This window comes from Echinops telfairi, unplaced genomic scaffold, assembly GCF_000313985.2.
Source record: "Echinops telfairi isolate 266 unplaced genomic scaffold, ASM31398v2 ScPeMD7_23;HRSCAF=83, whole genome shotgun sequence".
NCBI classification, from domain to species: Eukaryota; Metazoa; Chordata; class Mammalia; order Afrosoricida; family Tenrecidae; genus Echinops; species Echinops telfairi.
In genome coordinates, this window is record NW_022103920.1 from 10563373 (window position 1) to 10590825 (window position 27453).

Genomic DNA, 27453 nt, shown 5'->3' on the forward strand with positions numbered 1-27453 from the left:
GCTCTCTCTTTTAGGAGCTTCACAGTTAAAAAAAGAAGAGTCACCCGCTGTAACGGTCCAGCTCCTCCCTCTCTGTCCTGTAGGACAGAGGAGAACTGCCCCACAGGATTTTCTTTCTTTCTTTTAAAAAAAACATTTTATTGGGGGCTCGTACAACTCTTATCACAGTCCACACATTCATCCATTGTGCCAAGCACATGTGTACATCTGTTGCCATCATCATTTTCAAAACGTTGTCTTTCTACTTGGGCCCTTGGTATCAGCCCCTCATTTTTCTCCTCCCTCGCCCACCCTCCCTCCTTCCCCGACCCTTGATAATTTACAAATTATTATTATTGTTTCATGCCTTATACCAACCGACGGCTCCCTTCACCCACTTTTCTGTGGTCCACTCCCCAGGGAGGGGGTTATATGTAGATCTTTGTCATCAGTTCCCCCTTTCTCCCCCACCTTTCCCTTACCCTCCTAGTAGTGCTACTCTCATTATTGGTCCTGAGGAATTTATCTGTCCTGGATTCCCTGTTTTTCCAGCTCTTATCTGTACCAGTGTACATCCTCTGGTCTAGCCGGATTTGTAAGGTAAAATTGGGATCGTGATAGTGGGGTGGGGGGAGAGGAGGCATTAAAGAACTAGAGGAAAGTTGAAGGTCCCATTGTTTTCTCCTCCAGGTTGTTTATCCCACCTCTTATGTAAATAGACCTACAGAGATAATAATATGCACACACACACACACACACACACACACACACACAAAGCCAGACAGAGCAAAACAAAGCAACAAAAGAAAACAACAGCAACAACAACAACAAAACAAACTAAAAGAAAAGCCTGTAAATAGTTCAAGGTCTGTTTGCTGACCTTGAGGAGTGTTTTCCGGTGGAGTCTGATGGGGTGCCACGCCCTGGCCCCAAAGTCTATTTTTGGTATTCCCTGGGGACTTCATTGCTCTGCTCCCCTTGCTGTTCTGTTGCATGCCCTTAGTGTTTTGCCTTGGTGTGGTGGGATCAGATTGGGTGCAATTCCTGCACTGTGTCTCCAGTGTTGTCCCTTGTAGGGCTGTGGGTCAGTGAGGGACGTCGTGTCTTGTAGTGTCCCACAGGATTTTCAGTGCCATAGCCTTCCCCAACAAAGCAACCAGTGTGTTTGAACCATCAACCTTCAGTCAGCCGCAGCACACATAGCTGTTGCCAGGTGAGGGTAGAAGGTGATATCCTAAGCACCTTGGACAGCTCCAGACGCTGTCACCTGGCTGACCTGTTTGCTTTGTTTGCTCGGGGTTGAAGTGGATGATCTGGCTCTGGCAGGCAGGAGCTGCCAGCTGCTAGAGACCTTGGTTGGCCAGGCTGCTCTCCGGTCCTCTGGGAGTGGACCCGAGTCCTCCTCCTCTATTCAAGCGATCCCTTTCAGAAATCTACAACTTTAGGGATGTTTCTTCAAAACTTGCAGATTATGACTCAGGACCAGAAAATGCAAATTTGGGGCTTAGTTCTGCAATAGCCACCTGTAAGAGCTTTATATCAGATAATCTCCTTGAGCCTCCGTTTCCTAAATTGTGGTAAAAGGGGGGTTACCCAATTGGTTGCAAGAGGGTCCAATGAAATAGGTTTTGTCATGGGATTGAGTTGTGTCCTCCCTCTGCCCCCTGCGCCAATATGTGTTGGATTACACACACACACACACACACACACACACACACACACACACACACACACACACACACGGAGACAGGGAACTGGTGGTCAAACGCCTTTAGAGTCTGCGCAGGAGTGGCGGAGTAGCTTTAGAGTTTATTCTCACCTGGAAGGCTGTCCTGCCCTCAGCCATGCATCCAACACATGCGCAGTGAGCACCAACTGTTAGCCAGACACTGTTATAGGCTCTGGGACTAGAATAGCAAAAAAAACCATGAACAACCTCCCCTTTTCGGAGCCAATTTTTAGTGGTGGTGATCGGGAGAGAGTGAGACTCACTGGAAGCTCAAGAATAAATTAGTTATGTGGTAATGCCTCAATTATCAGGCGGACCCCTGGTGGTGCCGTGATTATCCACTGGGCTTCGATCTGCAAGGTCTGCAGTTTGCAACCATCAGCTGGTCCAAGGGAGAAAGATGAGGCTTTTGACTCCCGTGGAGAATGACAGTCTTGGAAACTCACAGGGGCAGTTCTACCCTGGCCTGCAGGGTTGCTGTGAGTCAGGTTTGGGGTGTGGTTTAATTATCCCGGGGCTGTAACAAAAATACCATTAGCCAGTGGCTTTGAAACAGGAGTTTATTGCCTCACAGTTTGGAGGTCAGAGGTCGAAGTGAGGGCAACGGCTCTTGAGGTAGGTCCCTCCTGTCAGCAGCCCTGGCATTTGTGGGATTCCGTGGTCTGCAGCTGGTTCCTCACGTGTTCTTCCGTGTTCTGGTCTTTTTATAGCATACAGAAGGGACTAAGTTTAGGACCCAGCCCACTCGGGTATGAGCTTATTAGCATAATAAAACAAGCCCCCGTTTCCAAACAGGGTCTTATTTACAAGTGCAAGTGTCAGGGCTTCAACATCACTTTGTGGGGAGCGGGGAAACAATTCAATTGGGAATGTTGTTTGTCACTATGGTGACGATTGCTATGGAAAGACAGCCAGGTGAGGCACAGGGGAAGGCAACTGTTTCATATAGGATGTCCCAGAACCTGGATGGTGGAGCAAGGCCCAGGTGAGACTCTGGGAGATGGCATTGCAGGTAGAGGTACGAGCCCCCGGGGAGTTGCCTGCCAAGCAAGCCCCTTCTCGTGAAGCAGAAAACCAATTTTAGCCCGTTTTACGGACAAGGCTCTGGGGGAAAGGAGCCCTGACGGTGGGTGGCTCAGCGCTCAGCTGCTCCAGGGGAACAACAGTGGTCGTCTGTTCCCAGCACAGCCTGTCATTTCGTCTCTGTCCTGTGGGAGGCCCGTGAATTGGAATTGGCTCAATGGCAGGGAGTGGGTGTGGGAGTCAGGGGAGGTGGGGCAGGGCAGGGGGAGCTCAGCTCCTCAAAGGCCCTGTTGTGGTGTTGGTGGCTGTGTACCTCCTAGTCTATTCCAACTCATGGGGACGCGATAGGCCAGAGTAGAGTCATCCTATCATGGCCCTATAGGGTTTCTAACGCTGTGATCTTTCCAAGAATACATCACCTGGTTTCTCCTTTCCCGGAGCCACCTGTGGGTTTGAACCATCAAACTTTCTTTAGCAGCCTTAACTACTCTGCCACCAGGGCTCCCTCAGTTACGTGTAGGGAAATCTAATGGTGTCAGCACAGTTCTTTATCTACAATGTCTTCTCCCCAAAGCTCACACGGTCAGGGGTGGCTGCTTGCTGGGGCTAGGTGGCTCTCCACCTTCCTCATGCCGCGACCTTTTCATACAGTTCCTCATGTGGTGGTGACTCATTATTTTCCTTGCTACTTCATCACTGTAAGTTTGCTACTATTATGAATTGGGCGACCCCTGTGAAAGGGTCGTTTGACCCCCCAATGGGGTCTCGACCCACAGGTTGAGAACTGCTGGGCTAGATGATCTGAGGTCCCAGTCAGAGTAGAATTCAGCCTGGTCTGCAGAGCAGTCAGGGGCTGCAGGCTTGTCCCCTGGGGGACACGCTACTGTTCAGGCTCTCCAGTGCAGGCTCCCAACAGGCTCAGGGTGCTGGATCTCAGTAGAGCAGGATTGGTGGGCAGGGCAGAAAGGTGGGGTGGGGCTGGGGGTTTGGGCAAACATTGATGGCATCTCCACAGGGCCCGTCCCTTCCCTGTGCCAGGCAGTTTACATATGTCACCTCACCAGTCCCCACTTAACTCTGCAGGGCAGGTGCTACCGTCACCACTTTAGAGAGGAGGAATGTTAAGGCTCAAAGGCACGATTTTTCTGCTTGAAAAAATATTTAGTCTTTGTACAATTTGCAAATAGTTAAAAACAGGAAGTGTCTCCTAATTCCTCTCACTGCTCAGAGAAAGCCTGGTGGCCCAGTGGGTTAAGCAACATCAGCAGTTCGAATCCCCCAGCAGCTCTTCAGGAGAAAGAGGAGGCTTCCTGCTCTCGGAAAGCTTTACAGCGATGGGGCCGTTCTACTCTGCCCTGTAGGATCATGATGAGGTGGAATCCATTCAATGACAGTGTGTTTGGGAGCCCAGAGAAGGCCTTTATAAACCTTTCAGGTTCATTGATACACATACATACTTAAAACAAAATATGAAGTTGGTATCAGATTACACGCACTGTTCTGGTCCCCGGCCTTTCCCGCCCTGAACACTGTGCCTTGGTTTTCCAGCCGTGTAATTAGTTATTATCACCAGAGGACGCTCTGGCAGAATTTGGGACTCCCCAATAACAGGCCTGGCTGTGTGACTTCACCCGTTTCCCGCTTGGATAACGGGGAGGGCTGGAGGAGTCCTGGGCGTATAATGCCAATAAGCTGGGATCCTTCACCCCCTTCCACATTGTGTCTGGGAGGCTCTACTTGCTCAGTAATCAGTTGACTTTGTGAGGGTCTGGGGCGTGGCCTCGGTAGGGGCGTGGCTGGGGCTGGAACTGAGGCTGCAGTGGGTCAGGGCGGGGACTTGGGCGTGGCCCAGATGGAGGGGTTGGTGGGAGCTGAAGGCGGTGCCAAGGTCAGGCCACCAGAAAGAGGCTGGGACGGGGCGGGGCCGAGAATGGGGGCGGGCCAGAGGTGGGCCGGGCGGCACCCGGGCGGGGCCTGGGTACGTGCGCGCTCATTGGCTGGTCGCGTCGGGACGCACTCGGCGCCCGCCCCGCCCCCGCGCGCCCGCCGGCGCGGCCCCTGGAGGCGTTGGCGCAGCGATGGCGGAGGCAGTGGAGCGCACGGACGAGCTGGTGCGCGAGTACCTGCTGTTCCGCGGCTTCACGCACACGCTGCGGCAGCTGGACGCCGAGATCAAGGCGGACAAGGAGAAGGGCTTCCGGGTGAGGGCCCGGCGGCCGCGGAGCGGACTGTCCCCAGCCAGCCTTGCGGGGAGGAAGCGGCGCTGTCACAGCCTAGGGGTGTCCCTTGGGCGCGCTCCGGGCTTTGGGGACCGAGGAGGGCCCGAGGCCCGAGAGGGGACTGCCCTGCAAGTCGGGAGCCAGTGGGTTTCCGGAACCGCGGCTGACACACCCGTGCGCCGCAGGGTGCCTGTGCCGACCGCTTAACCGCTCGGGCCCACTCTGGGCAAGGTGGCCGCTGCAGTCGCGCAGAGACGTCACTGCACAGTCAAGAAAGGAGACTTCCCTTGTCTTTGGGTTTCGGTTGAGCAGTTTGTGGAATTCAAGGGGGCGAAACTCCCGGATGGGCTGACTTCTGGGTTTGGCAGGTGACCAGAGGTAGTGAGTTAGCAGCGAGAGCCCCCGCGGGGTTAGGAGACCTGTCAATCAGCGGTTACTTGCCTCTGCGGACTGCCGTCAAATGGTGATCCCATGCACAACTGAACCGAGATGCTGCCGGACATGCTAGGCTTCCTGTGTGGAGCCTTCCCGCCGGTGGGCTCATCTTCCAGCGCCGTCGTGGACAGTTGTGATAGACCCATACGATTTTCTTCCATTGTCTGATGACCCCAAGTAGACGGTCAGGCCTTTCTTCCTACTGCCGTAGTAAGCACTGCTGAAATCTGCCCACCATGGGTGACCCTGCCGGGATTTGAAATGCCCGTGGCATAGTTTCCAGCGTCACTGTTGTGCACGCAGCCACCACAGAGTGACACACCCACAGACGAGTGGCTGCTCTCTCCTCCTGTCCCTCCCCCCACCCCCACACCCTTTGTTCCCCTTGCCATCGACTAGATCCCAACTCAAAGCAGCCCTATAGGACAGGGTAGGACAGCCCATAGAATTTTCGAGCCTGTCACCCGTACAGAAGTAGACTGTCACATCTTTTCTCCCGTGTGGCTGGTAGGTTTGAACTGACACCCTTCCAGTTAGCAGCCTAATGCTTAACCTCCGCACCATCAGAAACTGTTAGTGGCTCTGCTAACCCACTGCAGCTGAGCCAATTCTGACACATAGTGACCCTTCAGGACAGGGTAGGACTGCCCCTGTGCGTTTCTGAGAGCGTAAATCTTTACAGGAGCAGACAGTCTGACCTGTCTCCCTCCGAGTGGTTGGTGGATTTGAACTGCCGGCCTTGCAATTAACAGCCCGGTGCCTAACCCACAGTACCACCAGGGCTGCTTCTGTTGGTGGCCAAAGCAACCTGGATTCATAGTCAACATTGGGTTGATATTCAAAACCTTTCTGGGCTGGGCATGCTGGAGTCGTTTCTTTGCTGCTTGACCCTTTGGTGGCACTTTGGTGGCATGAAGGAACCAGGGCTTCTCATGGCAAGCTTGGCATCTTGGAGTTGTGTACGGCTGGAAGGAGGACCATAGAGAGGGTCTCGGTCCACCTTTATTTTTGATTTTCCTCCAAATGACCATCGAGTTGACGTGGCATCGCCCTGGTGGCTGAGCTACCGGATCGCTTGGTTCCTGGGCCGGAGCTCTTGCTTTTCACACCGAAAACCCCGTGTCTGACCCCAGCAGATCCCTCCACAGCCCTTACCCTAACTAACACCTTTTCAGTATTTTGTAGATGGCTACCTTTCTTCTTTTCCCAACATCGAGAAACCCCAGCCGGGGGACAAAAACTGGATTAACTCTATGGGGTGAAGGCAGATCGCTGCTGCCTCTCACCCCTTCTCGGTCCCGCCGGTCTCTCTCCAGGTGGACAAGATCGTGGACCAGCTGCAGCAGTTAATGCAGGTGTACGACCTGGCTGCCTTGCGGGATTACTGGAGCTACCTGGAGCGCCGGCTCTTCAGCCGCTTGGAGGACATCTACAGGCCCACCATCAACAAGCTGAAAACCAGCCTCTTCCGCTTTTACCTCGTCTACACGATCCAGGTGCTTGCTGGCCCAGGGTCCTGCTTCTGGTGGGGGTGTGGGGATCGGGAAACAGACTTGTTTTTAACCCGAGGGAGGGCTACGGGCATGCGTGCTACGGTTGGGGACTGCAGTCCTGGCACATTGTTTCCGACTCTGCCTTCGCCCCATCTGCAAGTCATCTGATTCTCCTTCCTCATTCCTGGTTCCCTCTGGTGTTAGCACGTCAGTCAGTGGGGGGGGAGGGGGGGCATTTCACAGACTCTAAGGAGCAACCCTGGTGGGCAGCAGGGTATGACTGGGGCTGCTGGTCACAAGGCCGGCTAAGTTTAACGCCACCAGCAGCTTTGCAAGAGGAAGACCAGGCTTTCTGCTCCTATAAAGAGTTGTACTCTGTCCTGTAGGGGAGCCGTGAGCCAGTCGACTCGATGGCAGGGGGTGTGAGTGTGTGAGTTTAGGTGATTTGGGGTCCTCTAGATGATAGCTGGCAGGGGAGACGAGTCACTTAGATTGTTGGAAAATAAATTGGTGTTGGGGGTTGTGTGTGTGGATGGGAGGGGTGGTTAATTTTCAGGATGGCACTTATCATGTAAGCATCTTTTGAAACTTCGAGGTCTTTGTGGAGGTGGGGGGGAACCACACTGTTTTCTCTTCGTCAGATGGCTGGCCACACCTGGCTGGCTGGTGTCCCTGCTTGTCTGGCATCGATTCCGAGCCTCACCACATCCCCCTCTGCCCCTCCCCTCCCTGTATCCTGGCAGACCAACAGGAGCGACAAGGCCCAGGAGTTCTTTGCCAAGCAGGCCTCTGAGCTCCAGAACCAGGCCGAGTGGAAGGATTGGTTTGCCCTGCCTTTCCTGCCCTCCCCGGACACCAACCCCACCTTCGCCACCTACTTCTCACGGCAGTGGGCTGACACCTTCATCGTGTCCCTGCACAACTTCCTGAGTGCCCTGCTGCAGTGCATGCATATCCTCAAGCCCCAGGGACCCCTGGCACGGCCGTGGGAGGGGCTGCACACAGGCAGGCACTGGAAGCGTCCTTCTGACTCTGCCACTGTACGGCCCTTGGGCCCCAGGGGGTGGGCTTGGTGAGAGGGGGGCTTTGAGGCCAGGCTCCAAAGGAGGAACTGTGAGCCAGACTCAGGGCCTAGATACAGGGGTCCTCCAACTACGGCCACATGCGGCCCCCGAGATTTATCCAGGCCACCAAGTGTTTTTGCCCTGTTTTGTTTTTTACTTCAAAATAAGATATGTGCAATGTGCATAGGAATTTGTTCATAATTTTTTTTTAAAGTATAGTCCGGCCCTCCAACGGGTCTGAGGGACAGTGAACTGGCCCCCTGTTTAAAAATTTTGAGGACCCTTGGAGAAGGCCCCTTGTTGTGGGCAAGGCTGGCCGGCTTGCTCAGGGCCCCAGGGAGCTCCTGACCTGGCGGGGCTGAGTAAGCCAACCAGATGCCTGCTGGGCAGTGCTTGTCACCCACGTCAGCCTGGCTGGTCTCTGTAAGATCAGGTGTCAGCATGTGGAGCCCCGGTGGCGGAGTGGGTGAAGTGTTTGGCTGCTAACTACAAGCTAGGCAGAGTGACCCCGTCAGCCGCCATGGAAGAAAGAGGTGGCTGGCTGCCCTATGAAGACATGGTCTCGGGAGCATCGTGGAGCAAGCCTGTGCTCCCCTGCGGGGCCACGAAGCGGCCTTCACGCAACAAATCTGGTTGTGGGGCTTCGTGAAGTTCAGGGGAAAATCTCACTGGTTTCCAATTCCACTTTTCTGTAACCTCGGTGGCAGAGTGGGCTGCATGTTGGCCCCCTGGCTCGAAGGTCAGAAATCGGAAGCCACCAGGTGCTTTGTGGAGAAAGGTGAGGTTTCCGCTCCCCGTTCGGCTCTGCCCTATCGGGTCACTGTGAGTTGGAATCCACTTGGTGGCATTGAGTTTGGTTTTTGAGGTGTGGGGTATATGTAGGGATAGAGTCTTGATGTAGCGTGATGGAATACATTGACACACTAGATGTATGTGCATGTATGCATGCCCCTGCACGCAAATGTATGCATGTGTAGATATGTGAAAATGTGTGTGTTGTGTGTGGTTTGTAAATAAGTACCGTTCACACACTTGCCCCTTTGTCTCTGGAGCCCAGACCCACCCAGGCTGCTCCCATGCTTGTCTCCAGACTGGGATCTGGGGCTGCCTCGCCCTGTGTGAAGCGGGGGTATTTTCTGCTGGAGGTGGCCAGTGTCAGACCTGAAGGGGGAGCTTAGCTCAGAGCGGTGTAGCATGACCATGTGGGGAATACAGGTAGTCTTCGAGATCTTTCTGGAATCTCCAGGGTCATGCTGCTCTTGAGGCAGTCCCTGGCCAGGCGGGTGTGGGGTTAAGAGAACTGACGGTGCAGCTGGACTGGGGGCTTAACCCTTCACCAGGGCAGGTTCCCTCTTGGCAAGGAAGGCTGCAAGGCTGGCGTTGTGCTAAGCCGGCTGGGCACCTGGCAGCAGCCCACAAGGCCTCCAGGCTGCTTTTCCAGGACTGACTTGGGTGGCCTGACCATGACGCCTTAAGGTGCCAGCCGCTCACCTCCTCCACCTAGACTGAGGTCTTCCCTGTGGGCTGGCCTGAGAGGAGGGGCAATGGGTCCTCAGCCCCAGCCCAGCCTTGTGACTGGCAGGCACTGTGCTTCTGGGACAGGGCTGTGGGGGGTTGGCGGGGTGGGGGGTGGGGGCGGTCTCTGAGCAAATGCAGGGAGCACCTCCTTAACCCGTGCACCCGTTCCTGTGATCCTGAGCTTCGATGCCGAGTGCCAGAGGACCAACCAGGTCCAGGAGGAGAATGAGCTGCTGCGGCAGAAGGTGGGCCTGGGGGGTTGGCAGGAAGGGGAGGGGAGGGGCCAGTTTGAGATGGTCACCAGAAAGCCAGCGTAAAGTCACTAGCATGAGCTTCCAGAAGAGGCTGACCCTGTGGACCTGCCTCCTCACCACTGACCTGCTCCCTCAGTCGGCCTCGCCCTCCCAGGCCTTGGCACACCCGCCCACGTCTGTATTTACAGTGGCTAATGCCTGCTGGCAACCCAAAGTTCGGGGGCTCAAAACCCACCAGCCGCTCCGAGGGAGAAAGGTGAGGCTGTCTGCTCCGTGAAGCTGGACAGCCACGGAGCACCTACGGAGGACTGGTCTGAGCAGGAGCAGACTGGATGGCAGCGGGACTGTTGTCAGAGCCCTGGGCATGATGCTTAAGTGCTTGGCTGCTGACAGTAATATCCAGGGTTTAAACCCCCCAGCTTCTCCGAGGGAGAAAGACTTGGGAGTCTGCTCCTAAAGACTGACAGCCTCGGAAACCCTGGGGAGCAGATCTGTCCTGTCCTGTCGGGTCACCGTGAGTCGGACTCAGTGGCAGCATGTTTTCACTTTGTTCCCAACCCAGAGGTGGTTTCCGTCTCGTTCAGCTGTGTCTCTAGTTCAGTCCTAAGACGGAGCCGGGGACCCTGCTTGCCTTTAAGGGTCCCTGAAGTGACAAGTTGCATTTTTCCAGGAAAAAGAAGATTATAAGCATTTAGGTTTGAGCGTGTTAAAATTCTTGAATTTGGGGTATATCTGTATGGATCATTTTTCTTCCTGGTAAAAGCTTAAAATTGCTATAATTGAAAAAATTTCAGAGTCCTTAAACCTGCTTCCAAAAAGTAGCATGAGGCCGGGTGGAGCTGTTTCCTCTGTGGCTTCAGGAGGAAGCCAGGCCTGCGATGAGAGGGCAGCCCTGTGGGCCGTGAGCCCCTGAGGGGCAGAGCCGCTGGGTCCCCTGGCCAGTGTGCAGGCAGGGAGAGGGTGTCTGGAGCCCGGGGCCTGGACATTGGATGTCCCCTTTGAGGGGAGAGGGCATCCTCTCACTGTCTTCGCCCTGCAGCTGTTTGCCCTGCAGGCGGAAGTCCACCGGCTGAAGAAAGAGGAGCAGCCTCCAGAGGAGGAGGTGGCCACTTTGGTCCAGCACAAGCTACCTCCCTACGTCTCCAACATGGACCGCCTGGGGGACTCGGAGCTGTGAGTGCCTGCCAGCAGGATGGGTTCCCTCTGATCCAGGTTCCCTCCTGCCCCTCCTGGCCAGTGAGAATGCCCCCCTGGCCTCCCGGACCCTGGACCTGTGCAGTGTTTGTTCCAGGGTCTCCTAAGTGAGGACCCTGGCCTGCATGGTCCCATGGGCCCTCCTCCCAACCCTCACCCTTGGCTGCACCCGGGGCAGCAAGCTCACAGCGCTGTGGGCAGGCCCTGCTGGTCTAGGTGGGAGGGCCCTGCAAGTCCAGATGTGTAGAACAGGTTGTGGGGTGAGAGTATGGGTCCAGGTGTCCAGGGCAGGGCCTGTGGATCCTGGGCCGCACCGTTGTCATGGGTCTAGGCCCTAGGGAGTGTTTGTCCGTTGAAAGGACCTCTTCCTGGAGGCAGTAGAAGCCTCCCTGTCAGATGGGAACACGGTGTACCTGAAAAGCAGCCATGAAAGCTGGGGCCCCAGGTGGTGGTGGTGCTGGTGATCGTCTCGACAGTGGTGGTGATTGTCTCGGCAGTGGTGGCTTGGAGCAGAATGGTCAACCTGTCTATAATCGGTTTGTAATTGGTGATTGGCCTGCAAACCCAGGCAGGCAGGTCCCCCCAAGCCCCGCGGCCTCATCTGAGCCTGTGCCGCCCCACATAAATGGAGCCCAGGTGGGATGGGAAGCTCTGAGCGGCCCCGTGAACCGCAGTCAGCAGCAGGTGTGAGCTGTCCTCTGGGTGCTACTGCAGAGGCGTCCCACCTTCCACAAGGGGCACATCACTGGGCCACCTGCAGTGCTCGGTGTCCCAGGGCTCTGAGGGTTGGCTGGGGAGCCGCCTTGGTGGTCAGGCGCCTTCAGCTGGGGCCCCTGTGACAGAGTATCCCCCTGACCAGAGCCATGGTGTGCAACCAGAGGACCACCGGCCTCTCCCAGTCACCGCGAGGGGGCTTCCTGTCTTCGCTGCTGCCTCACAGTAAGAAGAGCCCCTCGAGACTGTCACCGGCCCAGGGACCCCCGCAGGCCCAGAGCACCGCCAAGAGGGAGCCTGCAGGCAGCCAGGTAAGGGACGCTTGGCCTTGTGTGTGCTGAGCAGAGAGGTGGGGCTCGGATGCCGTGATCCAGGCCCACCGGTGCTCGTGGGAGAGGGGCCCCTGGTGATGTGGTGTGCACGGCAGCTGGTGGCACTGTGGGCTGGGCGTTGAAAGTCAGCAGTTCAAGTCGACCAGCTGTTTCGGGGAGAAGATGAGGCTGCCTGTTCCTGTAACGATGCGCAGTCTTGGAAATCCTAATGAGCAGTTCTGCTCTGCCCTGTAGGGCCGCTCTGAGTTGGAATCAACTCGATGGTGCCGGGCTTGGGGTGGGGTGGGCTGTGCTGCGCTCTCAGTCTGTGCTCAGACTGCATGCAAGCTCTCCTGGAATCGACTCTCTGGGACCGTCGCGGCGTGGCTGCCTGAAGATGAAACATCTGAAGGTCAAGCTTCGATACCTACTGGGTGTGCGGCGGGCTCGCCCTCCTGTGGCTGCTTGCTGGGCAGCCTCATCAGGCCCTCCGGCTCCTGTAGCCCTGGCCAGGCCTGGAGCTGAGCATTTTTCCAGGCAGAGCTGGCCACAGGCCTTTCTTCCAGAACTGCCTGCCCCAGTGAAAATTTAACTGATCCAGAGTTCCTGCCTGCGGCCGTCAATTTTGACCCACTTTTATTAGTTACAAATAAAGTCGCCGCCTCAGACTGTGCCCTCTGCCGTGACTGCCTTGAGTGAGGGCAGTCCTGTGTCAAGAAGCAGTTCTAGGTTGCTTCCGGGTGTGTGGGGGGCAGCGGTGTGGTCGAGGAGTCTGGGCGCAGCCTCCTTGGGCAGCTGAGTGTCAGCCTGATCCTGCTTATCACCTCCCCCAGATGGCTGCACTCGGCGCTTTGCTCCTCTGTGGAACCTTGATGCTAGCAGTGCGTCTGCTCCCTGCTGCCACCCACGAGCCCCAGCTCACGGCAACCCATGCATGCCAGACCGTGCTGGTCCCTGGGTTCCTATGGCCACAGACCGTGCTGGTCCCTGGGTTTCCGTGAGCTGATTTTCAGAGGCAGGTCACCAGGCCTTTCTTGCCAGCTGCCTTAGTCCGGAAGCTCCCCTGAAACCCAGTCGGTATCCCCACATTCATGATGAACATGGGCCTGAGGTGGTGCCCTGGCCAGAAATCACCTTCCTTTTGTCCACCTCGGGTAGCATCCTTAGAGGCTCCGATCGGACACCCCAGGAATAGGCTACAGCAGGGCCCCTCTCGTCCCGCTCCGCCCTGTCCTGGGGTGGCCAAGCAGGCGTGGCCATCTCTACTCCCAGAGTCCTGCGATCTTGATAGAAAGAGATCAACCAGCTCTTCTCCCACAGTGCCTCTGGGTGGTGCAAACGGCCAAGTTTCTGGTTTGTGGTGGAGCACCAACCGAGTGTGCCACAAGGCCCTCTGCTCCCTCGGGCCGGCTGGATGAGCCGCTGTGAGCAGAGCTCCGAGCCTGGCACACGGCACCTTCAGACACGGCTGTTGGTCTGTGAGGGACTTGTCCACGTGGGCACCTAGGCCCATTGCTAACCTGATAGGCCAGCTACACAAACTCCTTCAATCCAGGCATCCGCCAGGGCTGAACCCGCCCAAACCGGTGAGCACGGCTCTGCCTCTCACAAGGGTTCTTCCACCCCTGGAAGCTGGCCTTCCTGCCTGCCCTGTGGGCCCCCCAGCCTACCATCCTGGTGCTCCTCCTCTTGGGAAGATATTTACAAGGAGTCCTGGGGGTGTGGTAGGTTAAGCATTGGGCTGCTAACTGCATGGTTGATGGTTCAAACCCACTAGCTGTTCCTCAGGACAAAGATGAGGCTGTTTGCTCCTGTAAAGATTTATAGTCTCCAAAACCTTAAGGAGATGTCCTGCTTTCTGTCTTATGAAACAGAATAGATTAAAAAATATGATTGATGTGCCCTGGTTGCATAGTGGGCTAAGCATCAGGCTTGCTCAGTGAGCAGTGGGAGGTTTGGACCCACCGGCTCCTCCCAGGGGTTAGGAGGAGGCAGTTTGACCGTCTGGGGCAGATATCTACTCAGGCCTCTAAGGTCACGGTGAGTGGGAGCCGCCGACTGGACAGCAGGGGAGTTTGGCTCTTGTTCCTGCTAATGCCCACAGGGGAGTGTGGGATTCTCAGCCACTTAAGAGGTAGCCTCACCCCTGTGGTCTTGATGGTGTGGGGCCTTCACGTGATGCTGGTGTTTACTAAGCTGCTGCCTTGCTGGTGGCGCAGTGGATGATGAACTGCGCTGCTGACCGCAAGGTCCACAGTTCAAACCCACAGACTGGGCTGTCAGTCTCGGATACCCACCAGTGCCGTTCTGCCTGGGTCTCTGTGAGTTGGCTTCGACCTGACAGCAGCGAGTTTGAGCTTTTGGCTGATTCGCAGCTTCTGTGATACAAGTCATCTTGGCCCCCACCTCCAAGACAGAGCTCCCGCCGCCTCTTCCCCAGTAAAGATAAGCCCACCCAAAGGTGTCACCCGAAGCGAGACACTGTCTTTCATTGCAAAGTGGGACTGAGACGTGGCATTGCTGTTTCACCGAAGTCAGCGTTTTGCGTCTGTTATGTTGGCGGAACCTTGCGTTCCCAGCATTCTTAGGAACAGATGTTCACAGCGTTATTTTGAAAATGAGGACAGAGCGCGCTCTCAGCCTTCAGTTTGAATCAGGAGGTAAAGTGTTAGAAATGGCTTAGTGGGGGCGGGTGGTGGTTAGTGGGAGGTAGCTGAGGTAGCTGATGAACCACAGTTCCCAGCGCTCTTAACTCACACCTGCTCAGGCAGCACACCTGCCTCCCGGGAATTACCTTATTACAGAGATAACCAGTAATTGGCTGTGGGAAGAAGAAAGCCCAGTGCCCATGGACTGCCGAGTTGTCACTGTTATTAGTCTCAATTGTCTGCTCACTGGCGACGTTGGGTGAGAACAGCTGCCCCCAGGTGGTTCCTGGGTCTTACTGGGAGCTGTGACTCGCTCTCTGCTCTCCGCTGGCCTGTCTGTGGGGTGGCTGGTGGCCTGTGTCCCTGCCTGGTTGGTGGGAGATTGCTGTCTAGCCAGGGGGCTTTGAGCCCTACCTGATCGACTCAGGGCTCCCAGTGTCCTGGCTCCCAGTCAGAGCCTCTTCCAGAAAGCTCCATGCCAAGCTGCAGGTGGCAGGTTGGGACGGGCTGGGATCCCCAAGTGTTGGGCGTGGGGGTTCCTCAGTTGAGCCTCTTGCCGCTGGCTCCCATCAGTGGGTTTGTGGACTGGAGGCCTTCAGCTCTAAGGCTGCCAGTAGGACCGTGTGGAAGCCCCTCTCAGTCTTGCAGGGGGCCACGTGGAAGCCCCTCTGGAAGGGCTTTGGTTAACGGTACAGCCTCTGCAAGCCAGACACTGGCTAAGGTGGAGCCCGTCAGAGACAGAGGGCCCAGTGATTGTCCAGTGAGCCAGGAGCCGGAAGCCTGGTGAGACCACACCCTGTCAGATGCCACATGCCTGTCACCTCCAGGCATGCACAGGTGTTCCCGTGTCCTTCAGCTCCGGCCCGGGGCGCAGCTGCCTCCCTTCTCAGTGCCACCTGTGCCACGGGCCCACGCCCCTGGACTTCTGCTGAGTGGGCAAGGGACAGATCAGATGCTCTCCCGGCCTCAGTTTCCACTCGGGACAGTGCCGGCCTCAGTGGTAAGACAGCGTGTCCCTCCTGGGGGCTCCATGCCTGTCAGCAGAACTGTCCCTGGGGTTTTGTGTGTGTGTGTGTGTCTGTGTGGCGAGGGGCTTGGGGGGGTAGTTAGGCAGTATGTCACCAGGACTTTAATAGTACTTGTTGTTGTTAATAATAGGAGCGCGGTTCAAGAAGTTTGTGGAAAGTGGTATTACATGAACAGATTTTTTCCTTGACCGTTTTGAAGGCCTCTCGTGTGATGGCTGGTTTTCTTACTTGACTCTGTTCAATCGGGCCCCAAACCCTGCTTCTGCTGAAGGAGCCGGAGTTCTGAGAAGCAGGTGACGCTGGAGCAGGAGAGACAACGATCACCCGAGGTCACCTTTGCAGTTCGTCTCCAGTCATCCCTTTCCGGGTTCCTCGACTGTCCACATACATCATTAGGGGAAGAACCTTGGGTGTTGTCCAGTGCTCCCAGGTGTGACCATGTGGCCAGGCCTCAGCCCTTCCCGTGGCACCTCTGCCGTCCTTGAAAAGTCCCAGCATCCCCAGGATCTCGGGATCCCTGTGAACCGTCTTAGAGGCTTTGTTGTGGAAACAGAGACGGGAACCAGTGGAAGCACTCAGAGGGAGCACGCAGGCTTTGGCTGAGCCTTGTCTTGGGCCCTGGGGAGGCCCTCGCCCGGTCATTGCCCCCTCGAGCGGCTCCTTGTTCAGTCCCTTTGCTAAGAGTCACACAAGTGAGGGGTGGGTGGGGGTGGGGAATACAGGTGGGGGAAGAGGTGGCATTTGGTGGAGGGCGGCGACGTCTCTCCCCGGCCCCGTGGGGACTGAGCACACTCATAGTCCCTGTGAGCCCGGTTGACCTGCCACTCTGGTCACGAAAAGGCCCGTCTCTTTCCTGTCCAGTTGATCTTAACGAAAGGCCCTTGGGGTTCCAACCGTTTGTGGTTGATGTGTCTGCTGCCATGTGATTGCTTCCAGAGAAACTCAGTGCTTGCCCCCACAGCCACGAGCAGGATGGGTCCCCTGTGCACCTTCCCCTCCCTCGGTAGGGGTGGAGGGGCGGAGAGCTGGGTGTGGACGCACTGCCGAAGGCAGGGCTGCTTGCCTATGTTCGTGACACCAGTGCAGGCCCGCCCCACCTCCTCACCACAGTCAAGCTGGTCTCCCGGGGGCCCTGAGGACGGGCACAGCTGTCAGGGAAGGACGAAGGCATGGCTTTGCTTGTGGTTCTGTTCACCTGCTGGCAGAGCTCACTGCCCTCACATTATTGCCAACTCACAGGGACCATGTAGGACACGGTAGCACTGCCCCTGTGGGGTTCCCAGGCTGTAAATCTTCACAGGAGAATGTCCCATCTTTCTCCTATGGAGTGGCTGGTGGTTTTGAACTGCCGACCTTGCAGTTAGAAACCCAACATGTCACCACTATGCCACCATGGCTCCTTCCTGCTGCTGAGAGTCACACTGTAATCACCCTGTCCCCGCTTCTTGCCCTCCAGGCAGCCAAAGGGAAGGATCTGGTATCTGGGGCCAAAGACGGGAAGGGCCTCTTCAGCGGGCTGGGCGCTGGGGAGGCCAGCTGGCCACAGCCCCGGCAGCGGCGCCTGCAGGACCACAGCAAAGAGCGCAAGGAGCTGTTCTCGACCACCTCTGCCCAGGTAGGGCGGCCAGGGCCGAGGGTGGAGAGGTGGGCAGAGCTGGCACACCCCAGCCTGCTTCCTGGCCCAGCACCCTCAGCGTGGCTGGGTGCAAAGCATGGCTTTGCTCAGTTGGTTTTGGCTTGGGCTTGTATTCGGCCTGGCTCACCGGGGTCCCTTCCCCAAGGCAGCAGTATCCTGAGTGGGGGTCGCCCAGAACAGACCCTGCCTGGACACGCTCCCGCAAAGCCAGTTCTGAGAAATGGGGTTGGCAGCCACTGTACATGGCCAGTGCTCCGGGGTCAGCTTTCCTGCCACTCTCCTCCGAGTGGGGCTACTTGCTGGCTAGTGGACAGCCCCATGCAATTAGAGGTGGATGGCCTTAGGGGGCGCCTTCAAGTAGAGATTTGCCTGACTCACCCCGGGCAGACACCTCTGCTGGGGCAGGGGTGAGGGGCCATGCAGCTGAGCACCCCAAGACCCCCCAGGCAGGGTGTTGCAGCCTGGCCTCCCCCTGGGCCAACCTTGGCCAGCCAATCCCTGATGACCAGCCCCCTGGTGGTTAGCAGAGCGCAGAGAAGAAGCCAGATGCTGGTGGCACGGAGGTGGAGCCTAGCCCTGAGCCCCACCCAGAGCTGGCAGAGGCGCCCATGCGGGGCCCTGAGGGCAGCCGCTCTGAGCAGCCCTTCATCGTGCTGGGCCAGGAGGAGTACGGGGAGCATCATTCTTCCATCATGCACTGCAGGTGCGCAGGGGAGGGGACGGGAAGATGAGGGGCACACTTTCATCCTGCTCAGAGTGGGGAGTGTGCAGGATATGGGCAGGATGGGTCTGTCCCACGCCATCTGGCCACCTGCTGGTAATTGACTGGCGAGGCTTAGCCTCTGTCCTTCCCAGTCCTGCAGTGTGACCCGTTATTTCCCTGCTAACGCTCATGCCCTGTCATCCAATGGACTGCTCACCACAAGGTTTGTAGTTCAAACTCACCAGCCAGCCTGAAGGAGAAAGATGAGGCTGTCTGCTCCTGTAGAAGTTTACAGCCTCAGAAACCCTTTATAGGGCTGATATAAGTCAGAATGGATAAGATGTCAGTGTTTTTTTCCTCTGTTGGTACTTTTAGGTAATTCTTTATCACTGTGAGTTTCTGAGATTGTAACTCTTTATGGAGTAGAAAGTCTTGTCTTTCTCCCAAGGAGTGGCTGGCGGTTTCAAACTGCAGACCTTGTGGTTAACAGCCCAACGCTTAACCGCTACTCCACCAAGGCTCCATGGCCTCTTGAGAGCACACAGTAAGATTTTGAGAGGGTAGATGGGCTTCTCATGAAGAGCTGGGGGGCCGGGACCTGGGCCGCCACTCAGGGAGATAACCCAAACCACCGAGCCTGGTGCCTGCGCCCCATGTGCAGAGCAGAACTGCTCCGTAGGGCTTCCAACGCTGTGTCCCCAGTGATTCCTGGGAAATACAGAGGCTTTGAAATCTCCACAGTTCAAGAGGGCCACATGGGCTGCTCCTTTCACACATGCCTGTGAGAGAGAGAAAGACGGGGGACAGGGATGTTGACACCCTTTCTTCATCCTGTGTCCGTCTGAGTGCAGACCTTGGGGTGGGTTAGTGGGGGGTGGTGTGTGTATGTGTATGTATATGCTGACACCTTTTTCTCTCCCTCCCCCAGAGTGGACTGCTCGGGGAGGAGGGTGGCCAGCTTGGACGTGGATGGGGTCATCAAAGTTTGGTCCTTCAACCCCATCATGCAGACCAAAGCATCCTCCATCTCCAAGTCCCCGCTGCTCTCCCTGGAATGGGCCACCAAGCGGGACAGACTGGTGAGTGTGGCTAGGTGAGCTGTCCATTTGGAGAATTCTCTGGCCTCTCACCCAAACCGCTGGCACTGGGGGCAGCCAAGTGGGACCCCCTCCCTCACTGGGGGCCAGAAGACCCAGTGGGCTCCTGCTGTGGGGCTGCAGCATCCAAGGTTGGACCCAGGGCATCCTTAGATGGTGGAAGGCTCTGCTCTGACGTGTGGTTTGACTCCTCCACTGGCCTCGGGAGACTGGGTGACTGGCTCTTCCCCTCCTCAGTCCCCTCACCTGCCCCGATGTGGACAGCCTCAGCGTGCCCCCTCCACTGTGTGGTGCTCCCCCCAGGTAGTGATACAGTGTGTTGCTTGCTTCTGAGCCTTCGTGTACACCACAGGCTTAGACTTGGGAGGGAAAATGAATTTATAGCCGTTCTCTGCTTCCATTCTCATGTTCAGAGAGTTATTCTGAGTGGCCTGGGCAGCCCTGCTGGTCTGCCTCTGTGGACAGGGAAGACCGGACCTCTGGTACCCTGTGGCCATCAGCAGGGCCAAGGCAATGCCTGGTGGTCTTCCAGCTAACCTGCCTGGGGACCAGCTGCTTCCTCCTCACCTTGCAGACCACAGGTTCCTGAAGGCAAGGGGGTCTTGACAAGTGGTGGCCAGAGCTGTCCCCAGAAGGGCAGTGGGCAGTGTGCCAGGCCCTGCTCCCCAAGGACTCATCCCAGGGTGGGGGCACTGATAGCTCTGGAGCAAACAGCTGTGGTAGGAGCGCCTGGAGCATTTAAAGTGGACTCACTGTGGAAAGCCGGGGGTGGGGGGGTGGTGTGAAAGGAGGGGTACTGCATCACCCCTCGGGCTGTTTCCAGGTGGCCGAGGCTGCTGCTTCCCCGTGCTGCTTTCTGTCCCAGCTGCGTCTTCCTGTGCTTCATCCAGGCCTTACAGCCCCTCACAGTGGTCCACCCTAACCCCCCACCCTCTCCCTGCAGCTCCTCCTGGGCAGTGCGGTGGGCACTGTCCGCCTCTACGACACGGAAGCCAAGAAGAACCTGTGTGAGATCAACATCCACGAAGACATGCCCAGGTGAGTGTGCCCGCCCCCACCGCGCTGCATGCTGGGGTCATGGCGCTGGCCATCTGACCCCAGGCCTGTGCTGCCGCAGGATCCTGTCTCTCTCCTGCAGCCCCAACGGGGCCTCGTTCGTCTGCTCGGCTGCAGCCCCGAGCCCCGCCTCGCACCTGGACGTGCTGTCCCCCGACCTCGGCAGCAGGGGTGGGAACCAGGTCCCGGGCCGACTGCTGCTCTGGGACACCAAGACCATGAAGCAGCAGGTGGGACGCCGCACTGCTGCCCTCCATGCTCTGGGGGGGTGGGGGGGGCGCTGCTCTGAGATAAACTCCTGCCCTGGGCGCCTTCCATCTGATACTTCAGAAAGTGCTGGAAAATCACGCTACCTTTCTGTTCCATCTCATCCCCCTCGGAAGGGCCCTGGCCACCCCCTCTCCGCAGTGCTGTGCTCCCCAGGCCCACGGAGCTCCCTCGACTTTACCGTGCCCTGTACCGACCCTCTCTCCCCGCTCTGTCCTCTGCCCCTCCCTCTGTCCACAGTCCCCTGCGCCGACCTTCCCGGCTCTGCCCAGCATGCCATGGGCTGTCAATGAATAAACAGGATTTTAGCCTTAGGATTGCTCCATGCGACCTCACAGGGTCCCACCCTGGTGTCTGCCCCCACAGCCGATGTGAGCTGGGTGGGGTGAAAGGGCAGTTGGGGGCGCTGGAGACCCCCCACCTGTGGCTGTTTCCTGCGGGATGCACTGGGTGTGTCTGCTGTCTGAGGCACAGTTTTGCTGAGAAGTGAGGCCCACGGGGCAGTGCGGGCAGCAAAGCGCCCCCCGCCCCCGCCCCGTGGGACTGGCCTGGGAGGACGGTGGCATGCCTGTGTGGGCCGCTCACCACCCCGCCCGTTGCCAGCTTCAGTTCTCCCTGGACCCGGAGCCCATTGCCGTCAACTGTACAGCCTTCAATCACAACGGGAACCTGCTGGTCACTGGTGCAGCGGACGGAGTCATCCGGCTGTTTGGTAAGAAGGTGGCTTATGATAGCCCTGGCCCTGCTCCGATGGCCCCAGGAGGTGAGCATGCTTGTGACAGGGCAGCGCTGCTCAGCCTGCCTCTGCGACGCAGCAGGAGCCTTCGCCCTCCAGCCCTGCGCTGACGGGTCGGGCACCCCAAGGCTTTTGAGGTCCCGAGGACCCACGAGTGCCTGGTCAGAGCGGGGTCTGTGCCCCGGGACTTGGGCTGGAACACCCTTTGCCGTCGCTGTGCTGCTGAGAAATGACCCTCCAGGGCTGGGGGCTTGCATCCTGCCTGTGCCCTTCCCGCCTCCCCGGGGACTGTGTCCCTGGACTTGGAGCCCCGGGGGCCCTCCAGCCCCTAAACCCACTCTGACCCAGGGGTGCAGAAGCTGCCCCTGGGGCTCCATGAGACTGGCCCCAGTAGGGGTCCGCCCCCCTGCCAGAGTAGGCCCCTGGTGCACCTGGAGGCTCAGCGCGAGTGCGCTGCGGTGGGGGTGCGGTGCCGGTGACATGGGCGCCCCGCGCAGACATGCAGCAGCACGAGTGCGCAATGAGCTGGAAGGCCCACAGCGGGGAGGTGTGCTCCGTGGAGTTCAGCTACGACGAGAACACTGTGTACAGCATCGGCGAGGACGGCAAGGTGCGTGGGCCCGCAGCCAGCACGGACCGGCTGGGCTACAGCTCCGTCATCGTGCCAGCTGACCGGGTGGAGGCACAGTCAAGGGAGGAGGCCTGCTGGGGGCCTCTCGGGGAGGGGCGGGAGCAGGGAGCGAGGACGCGCATGGGTGCCCTGCTGCCTTGCCCACCTTGGGAGTGGTGACTGAGCCCCTCCTCTGAAACCTCGTCCACGGGGCCCAGTTAGAAGGGGCCACCCTCACTTAGAAGAAGGGGTTGCTCCTGGGTGGCCTGCCCGTGGATTCGGAGGACAGATCACGTGCTGCTCAGTAAAGGAGGCTGCATGGCTTGGGGACTCTCCTCCCTACCTCTTGCTGACCCAGGCCTAGCAGGGCTTAACCTTTGTGACAGTGATGGGCAGATGTGGTCCCAGGTGGTCTGGAGCACCCATTTCTTGCACTGTGAAGAGGTCAGGGTCAGGGTAGTGGGAGTGTAGTCCCTGGCTCACCGCCAGACCCCCCTGAGAATGCACCCTGTTGTGTCCGCGTGTGGCGCAGTTCATTCAGTGGGACATCCACAAGAGCGGCCTGAAGGTATCCGAGTCGAGCCTGCCCCCCGATGCCACAGGCCCCTTCGTGCTGTCCGGGTACAGCGGCTACAAGCAGGTGCAGACCCCCAGGGGCCGGCTCTTCGCCTTCGACTCCGAGGGCCACTACATGCTGACATGCTCTGCTACCGGGGGCGTCATCTACAAGGTACGAGGGGGCAGGGCTGTGGGCGGACCAGGCGGGGTAGGCCCCGTCCCCGCCCTGTCAGTTGTCCCTCCTGTCCCCCACGATGGCATCTGAGAAGGGACAAGGGGTGCCAGCAAGTGTGTTGGGGTTGGGGTGCGAGTTGGAGAAACCCTTGAAGCAGGTAAAGCCGGTATCTTTGAGAAGATGGCCTCCTTTCATCAGGAGCGCTGGTGGGAGGTGACTGAGCGCTCGGCTGCTAACTGAAAAGTCGGCGGGTCAAACCCAAAGCTCCCCACAGCCGCTCACGAGAGGATATGGCAGACTGCCCCTGGGCGGACGGCAGAGAGGGCCAGTGGGGGCAGCTCTTCCCTCTCTTGCCTGCTGGTGCCATTGGGGACTGCTCATGCGCGGGCCTGGGGCCTTTGGGGGAACATATTGCCCATGTTAGATTTCAGGGAGCCGCTGGTGAATTTGAACTGCTCACCTTTGGGGTACCAACTGCCTTGTGCTGCTGGCCTGTGCCAACGTTCTTTGTGCTGCATCGACAGAAAGACCACAGTGTGCAACTTAGACAGACAGACAGACAAATGTTTTCTCTCACAGTTCAACTACAGGGTGCCAGCTCTCTCTCTCTCTCTCTCTCTTGCTCACCATTGTGGGGGAAGGACCTGGTCTTTCAGCTTCTGGTTTCCATGGAGATAGGGAGATGGGTCTCTCTGCCCCTTGGCATCTCCCCGCAACCCCACCTGGTCTCCATCTCTGCTGCTTAATTTGCTTTCACAGTTTGTAAGCTATTGACTTGATGCACACCCCCACTCATCTTGCCTCTTGTAGCAACCGAGTCCCAAATGGGGTGGTGACCACAGGCATGGTTCCAACAGCTGAAGCACATGCTTACCCGGGAGGACACAATAAAATCCCTCACAGCATATGAGCACGCAGGCATTCGGCCTCCTGGACTCCTGGTTTGGCATCATGACTCCTTTACTGGACAAGGTGCAGGACAGCACCCACTGGACATGACGGCGCCTGGGTTTACAGGCAGATGTGCTGAAAGTTTAATTTCTTAAATCTCAACGCTGCTGCTGCTAGGTGCCATGGAGTCCGTGCTGACCCATAGCGACCCATGTACAACAGAACGGACACCGCCCGGCCCGCGCCCTCCTCTCTCGTTGTTGTGCTCAAGCCCTTTGCTGCAGCCGCTGTGCCAACCCATCTCCCTGAGGGCCTTCCTCCTCCTCCTCTGCCTCTGCCCCACCAGGCTGATGCCCTGCTCCAGACTGGTCGAAAGTACATGAGACGAAGTCTCACCAGCCTTGCTTCTAAGGAGCATTCTGCCTGTCCTTCAGGCCAGATTTGGGTCCGATTTCTTGGGGGATGTTATACTGGGGATCAGATCCCCCTTTACAGCCCGTGGACGGGTTTGTTTGCGATTTCAAACATCTCTTCCCTGTGAAGGGTCTGATGACTCTGTCAGCTTCCCTAGCCAGGCTGAGCACGTGTGACCGCCTCCTTCCTGTCCCCAGTGGGCCCTGTTTTCCCTCCTTTGCTGCCTTGGTCTGACTATTCCCAGTGCCTTCTCGGGGTCTCGGGCTGGCCACAGCAGGGGGGATGAGCCAAGACCCTGCCCTCCAGGGCGTGCCTGGACCAGACAGATGGACATGATAGGAGGGCAGGTTGGGGTGTGGGCAAGAGTCACTGGCCCACTGTGGACCAAGGCAGACGAGAGCCCTTAGGGGGCAGTTTTATTTGGGGGTTTCCCAGGAGCATGCTGCGCACGCAGATAGAGGACAAATGGCAGCCAGCCTGTCCGGAGGGACGGCTGGGAGCGCGTGGGTGTGAAAGCTAGGATTGCGGGGCGGCCTGGGGTGTGCCTGAGTGCTGTGTGCTGACTGCCCCTCTCTGCCTCCTCCTCACAGCTCAGCAGGGAGAAGGGCCTGGAGAGCTGCTTGAGCCTGGGTGGCCACCGCGCCCCCGTGGTGACCGTGGACTGGAGCACGGCCATGGACTGCGGGACCTGCCTCACGGCCTCCATGGATGGCAAGGTCAAGCTGACCACTCTGCTGGCCCACAAACTCTGAAGGGCTGCCGGCCAGCACCACGCGTGCACAAGCAGTGTGCCTCAGGTCACTGCTGGACGAGACGAGTGAGGCAGGCTGCTCATCGGAGGGTGGTACTGCTGTGGGGACAGGCTGCCCGTGGGGTGCGGGACAGACTGGTGGTCCCTGGGCTCTGTGGCCCTCCCCCACCCCCACCGTGGGGTGATTTCCTGCGAGAGCTCAGGAAGAAAGAAGAAGCCCTGCAGGGCCCGCCGGGGTCCTAAGAGCGCCCCTGTGTTGTGGGGAGTTGTTCCTTTTTCTTAAGAAAAGATGATGCCCTCGTGGACACTGGGTGTCTCTTGGTTGGGGGAGGCAGGTGGGGGTGTGTGTGTCCCTGAAGAGTGTCTCTTAAACTCTCAGCCTGGTGCCGGTCAGCAGTGAGCCCTACGAAGACCAGTGTCGTCCCCCCCTCCCCCAGCCTTTGTGGGGCAAGATGAGGACTCGCCTTGCCCTCGCTCCACCGGGATGTCCAGCTGTGCCAGTTTCCGAGGCCAGCCTGCTCTGCCTCTTCCCTGGGAGCTGGCAGCTTCTGTGCCAGCAGGGAGGGCCTGAGTCACTGATTCCTCTGCCTGGCGTCAGGAGGCAAAGGGAGGAGACGGGCTGTCCAGGAACCAGCACTGGGTTCAGGCCGGTCCCGCCCGTGCAGCTTGGCCCACAGCCTTGTCCCGGCCAGGCCAGGCTGCTGAGGTGAGGGGCCCGAGGGAACTGCCCTCTTTTCCTTATCAGTGCTGGGCTTGGCCCAGGGGTTGGGGCAGCCCTGTCATCACTTAAGAGCCGCTCCGGGTTCCCAAGCCTCAGCACTCAGCTGTGGGGGAAAAGCAGGTGGATGCTGGGGTCAGACCCTTGGTGGGGGGGGCGCAGAGAGAGAGAGAGAGAGAGAGTGTCCCTTTCCCTGCCCCATGCAACTCAGAAGTTATTTTGGGAAGGGAACAGAGTCTAGTCATTCCAGTGCATCCACAGGTGTGTGGCGAGGCCGCTCTGACTCCTGGTGACCGCAGGTGGGTGGAGACACACTTCAGGACAGTGACAGCCGGGAGGGGGTTGTGTTGCTGGGTGACCATGATCACAGTGATAAGGGGTCCCTTTCTTTCTGGACCCTGCCTCCCCAACCCTAGGACTGACTCCCTGTCTTGTTCTCATTCCCTGAGGGTCAGGGCAGATAGCCTGACGAGTGTCCCCAGGATCCCACCCAGCCAAAAGACCCAAACCCAGTGGCACCCAGGATGCAGACTTACAGCGACCCTCTGATAAACCTTCATGGGGGTAGGCAGCCTCCTCTTCCTCCCCAAGAGCAGCCAATGGGTTTGAAGCGCCTACATTGTGGTTAGCAGCCCATTGCTTCCCTAACATCGAGCTGGTGGAAGACCCAGCCCCCACACCTGCAGGCATTGCCCCTTCCTGTGGCCAGGTGCAGACCCTGGTCTGGTCCAGGCTGCCCTCCTCTAATTGCCTGCTTGCCCTTAAGTCCCCTCCAAGACCCCAGCCCCCTACCCACCCCCGCCCCCCCAAAGCATTCAAAATGCCCCAGAGTCTGTACTCAATCTGAATTACAAGCTTGGTTTCTCTCTCCCTGTGAATGGTCAGCCATGGTCCCAGACCCGGCTTCCCTTCACTTTCCCGTTGGAGGGAGAGAAGTTCAGGAGAGAGATCTGGATGGGGCTGGCGCCACAAATACAGAGTCCTGGACTTTGGGGCTGTGGGTTAGGCATTGGGCTACTAACTGCAAGGTTGGGGCTTTCCAGCCCACCAGGAGTAAAAGGAGGCCAAGTGCTTGCCCAAAGGGACCCTAGGGAATTTGCCTTTGCCCTGTCGCATAGGGTGGCTATGCAGTCTCATTAAGCAGACCAAGCGCAGCTGTTGGGTTGGGCTCTACAAATACTCGTCCCTGGCCCTTTATTCACATCATGACACAGAGGCTTGTCTGGGTCGTAGCATTCAAAACCGAGGATCTTAGCAGAGGTGCTGCAAACAGGGTCCTGCCTGTCCTCTAGACTGACCTACAAATGGGGCGCCCTTGTAACCTGAGCCCATAGATTTCTCTCCGGGCTGGTTTAAACTTCCTCCAACCCACCGCACGGGGACTACCGAGTCCGGGCCCCCTAAAGGGCCTGTGGCCGGCGCGGGGGTCTCCCCGTCGCCGAGGCTGGCAGCGCAGCCCCATTGCAAGTGGCCGGTTGACGCTTCGCCTCGGCCGACTGGCTGGCCAGCAGGAGGGCATGCGACCTGCACTCGTGCTCAGACACCATGTAGTTCCATCGTTCACCTTCGTCACCGCGTCTACGGCCACCGCGGCGGACCCGCGAGTCCCGGGCAGCCTCAGCCTGCCAGCCCACACGGGCGCCGGGGCCGGGCTGCCTGCAGGGGGCGCCCGGGCGCGCCGGAAGTCGGAAGTGCGGCGTCCCGAGAGCAGCGGAGGTCGGAAGTGCGGCGTCCCGAGAGCACCAGCGGTCGGAAGCGGAGGTCGGAAGTGCGGCGTCCCGAGAGCACCAGCGGTCGGAAGCGGAGGTCGGAAGTGCGGCGTCCCGAGAGCACCAGCAGTCAGAAGCGGGGGGCCGGTAGTGCAGAGGCCTGGGAGCGCGCCGGCGTCGGAGGGGGTTCTGCGGACGCCGGAGGTCGGGTGCGGGGCTCCTTACCACCGAGGCCGAGGAGCCGAGCGAAGCCAAGCCGGTGTGCCTGGCGGGGAACGCGGCCTTCCTGGGGCCGCCGGGCCCACAACCTCTCCTCGGTGGGGAGGGGCCGTTTCTTGAACTGCGGAAGTTTGGGTGCTGCGGGGAGGTTCCGGGGACGTTTCAGCCCATCGCTGGCGCCTCCCCGAAAGGAGTGGGCATGTGACCGGGCATTCGGGGCTCTTCGCTTTCGGGGTTCAGGCTGGGTTTCCGCCAAACACGGAGAGGCCTTGGGTGGCTCTTTCTCAGGTGCCCCCCCCCCCCC

The 27453-nt window shown here is 58.4% G+C and overlaps 2 protein-coding genes across 9 annotated transcripts in view; both read left to right on the forward strand.

Annotated features, from left to right (window-relative positions):
* Positions 1–4809: 4809 nt before the first annotated feature.
* WDR91 (WD repeat domain 91) lies at positions 4810–24808 on the forward strand. 3 transcript variants are annotated; one of them, XM_004707824.2, is made up of 15 exons: positions 4810–4932; positions 6702–6881; positions 7622–7829; positions 9623–9705; positions 10754–10887; positions 11768–11933; positions 17066–17224; positions 17770–17948; positions 18877–19027; positions 19989–20083; positions 20163–20331; positions 20972–21080; positions 21602–21714; positions 22247–22444; positions 24343–24808. In XM_004707824.2, exons 1-15 carry the CDS (start codon positions 4810–4812, stop codon positions 24502–24504), a joined length of 2229 nt encoding a protein of 742 aa, XP_004707881.1. In that variant the 3' UTR covers positions 24505–24808. The 3 variants fall into 3 exon arrangements, with proteins under 3 accessions (XP_004707881.1, XP_045144773.1, XP_045144774.1); XM_045288838.1 differs by having other exon boundaries at positions 17773–17948; XM_045288839.1 differs by lacking the exons at positions 7622–7829; positions 9623–9705 and having other exon boundaries at positions 4853–4932.
* Positions 24809–27006: 2198 nt separating this feature from the next.
* The window catches only part of CYREN (cell cycle regulator of NHEJ), a 4401-nt gene continuing 3954 nt past the window's right edge, over positions 27007–27453 (forward strand). Inside the window, exon 1 of one of the 6 annotated variants that reach the window (XM_045288749.1) lies at positions 27007–27027. The gene's annotated coding sequence lies outside the window, so the exon portion shown is untranslated. The other 5 variants (XM_045288750.1, XM_045288747.1, XM_045288748.1 and 2 more) reach the window with 5 other exon arrangements.

Excerpts from the sequence above, each read along its gene's own strand:
- WDR91 (XM_004707824.2), top strand. The coding sequence starts at position 4,810 with ATGGCGGAGGCAGTGGAGCGCACGGACGAGCTGGTGCGCGAGTACCTG. Across the intron at positions 7,830-9,622 it reads TGCCCTGCTGCAGTGCATGC|CCGTTCCTGTGATCCTGAGC; the intron begins ATATCCTCAAGC and ends TAACCCGTGCAC. Across the intron at positions 19,028-19,988 it reads CCACCAAGCGGGACAGACTG|CTCCTCCTGGGCAGTGCGGT; the intron begins GTGAGTGTGGCT and ends CTCTCCCTGCAG.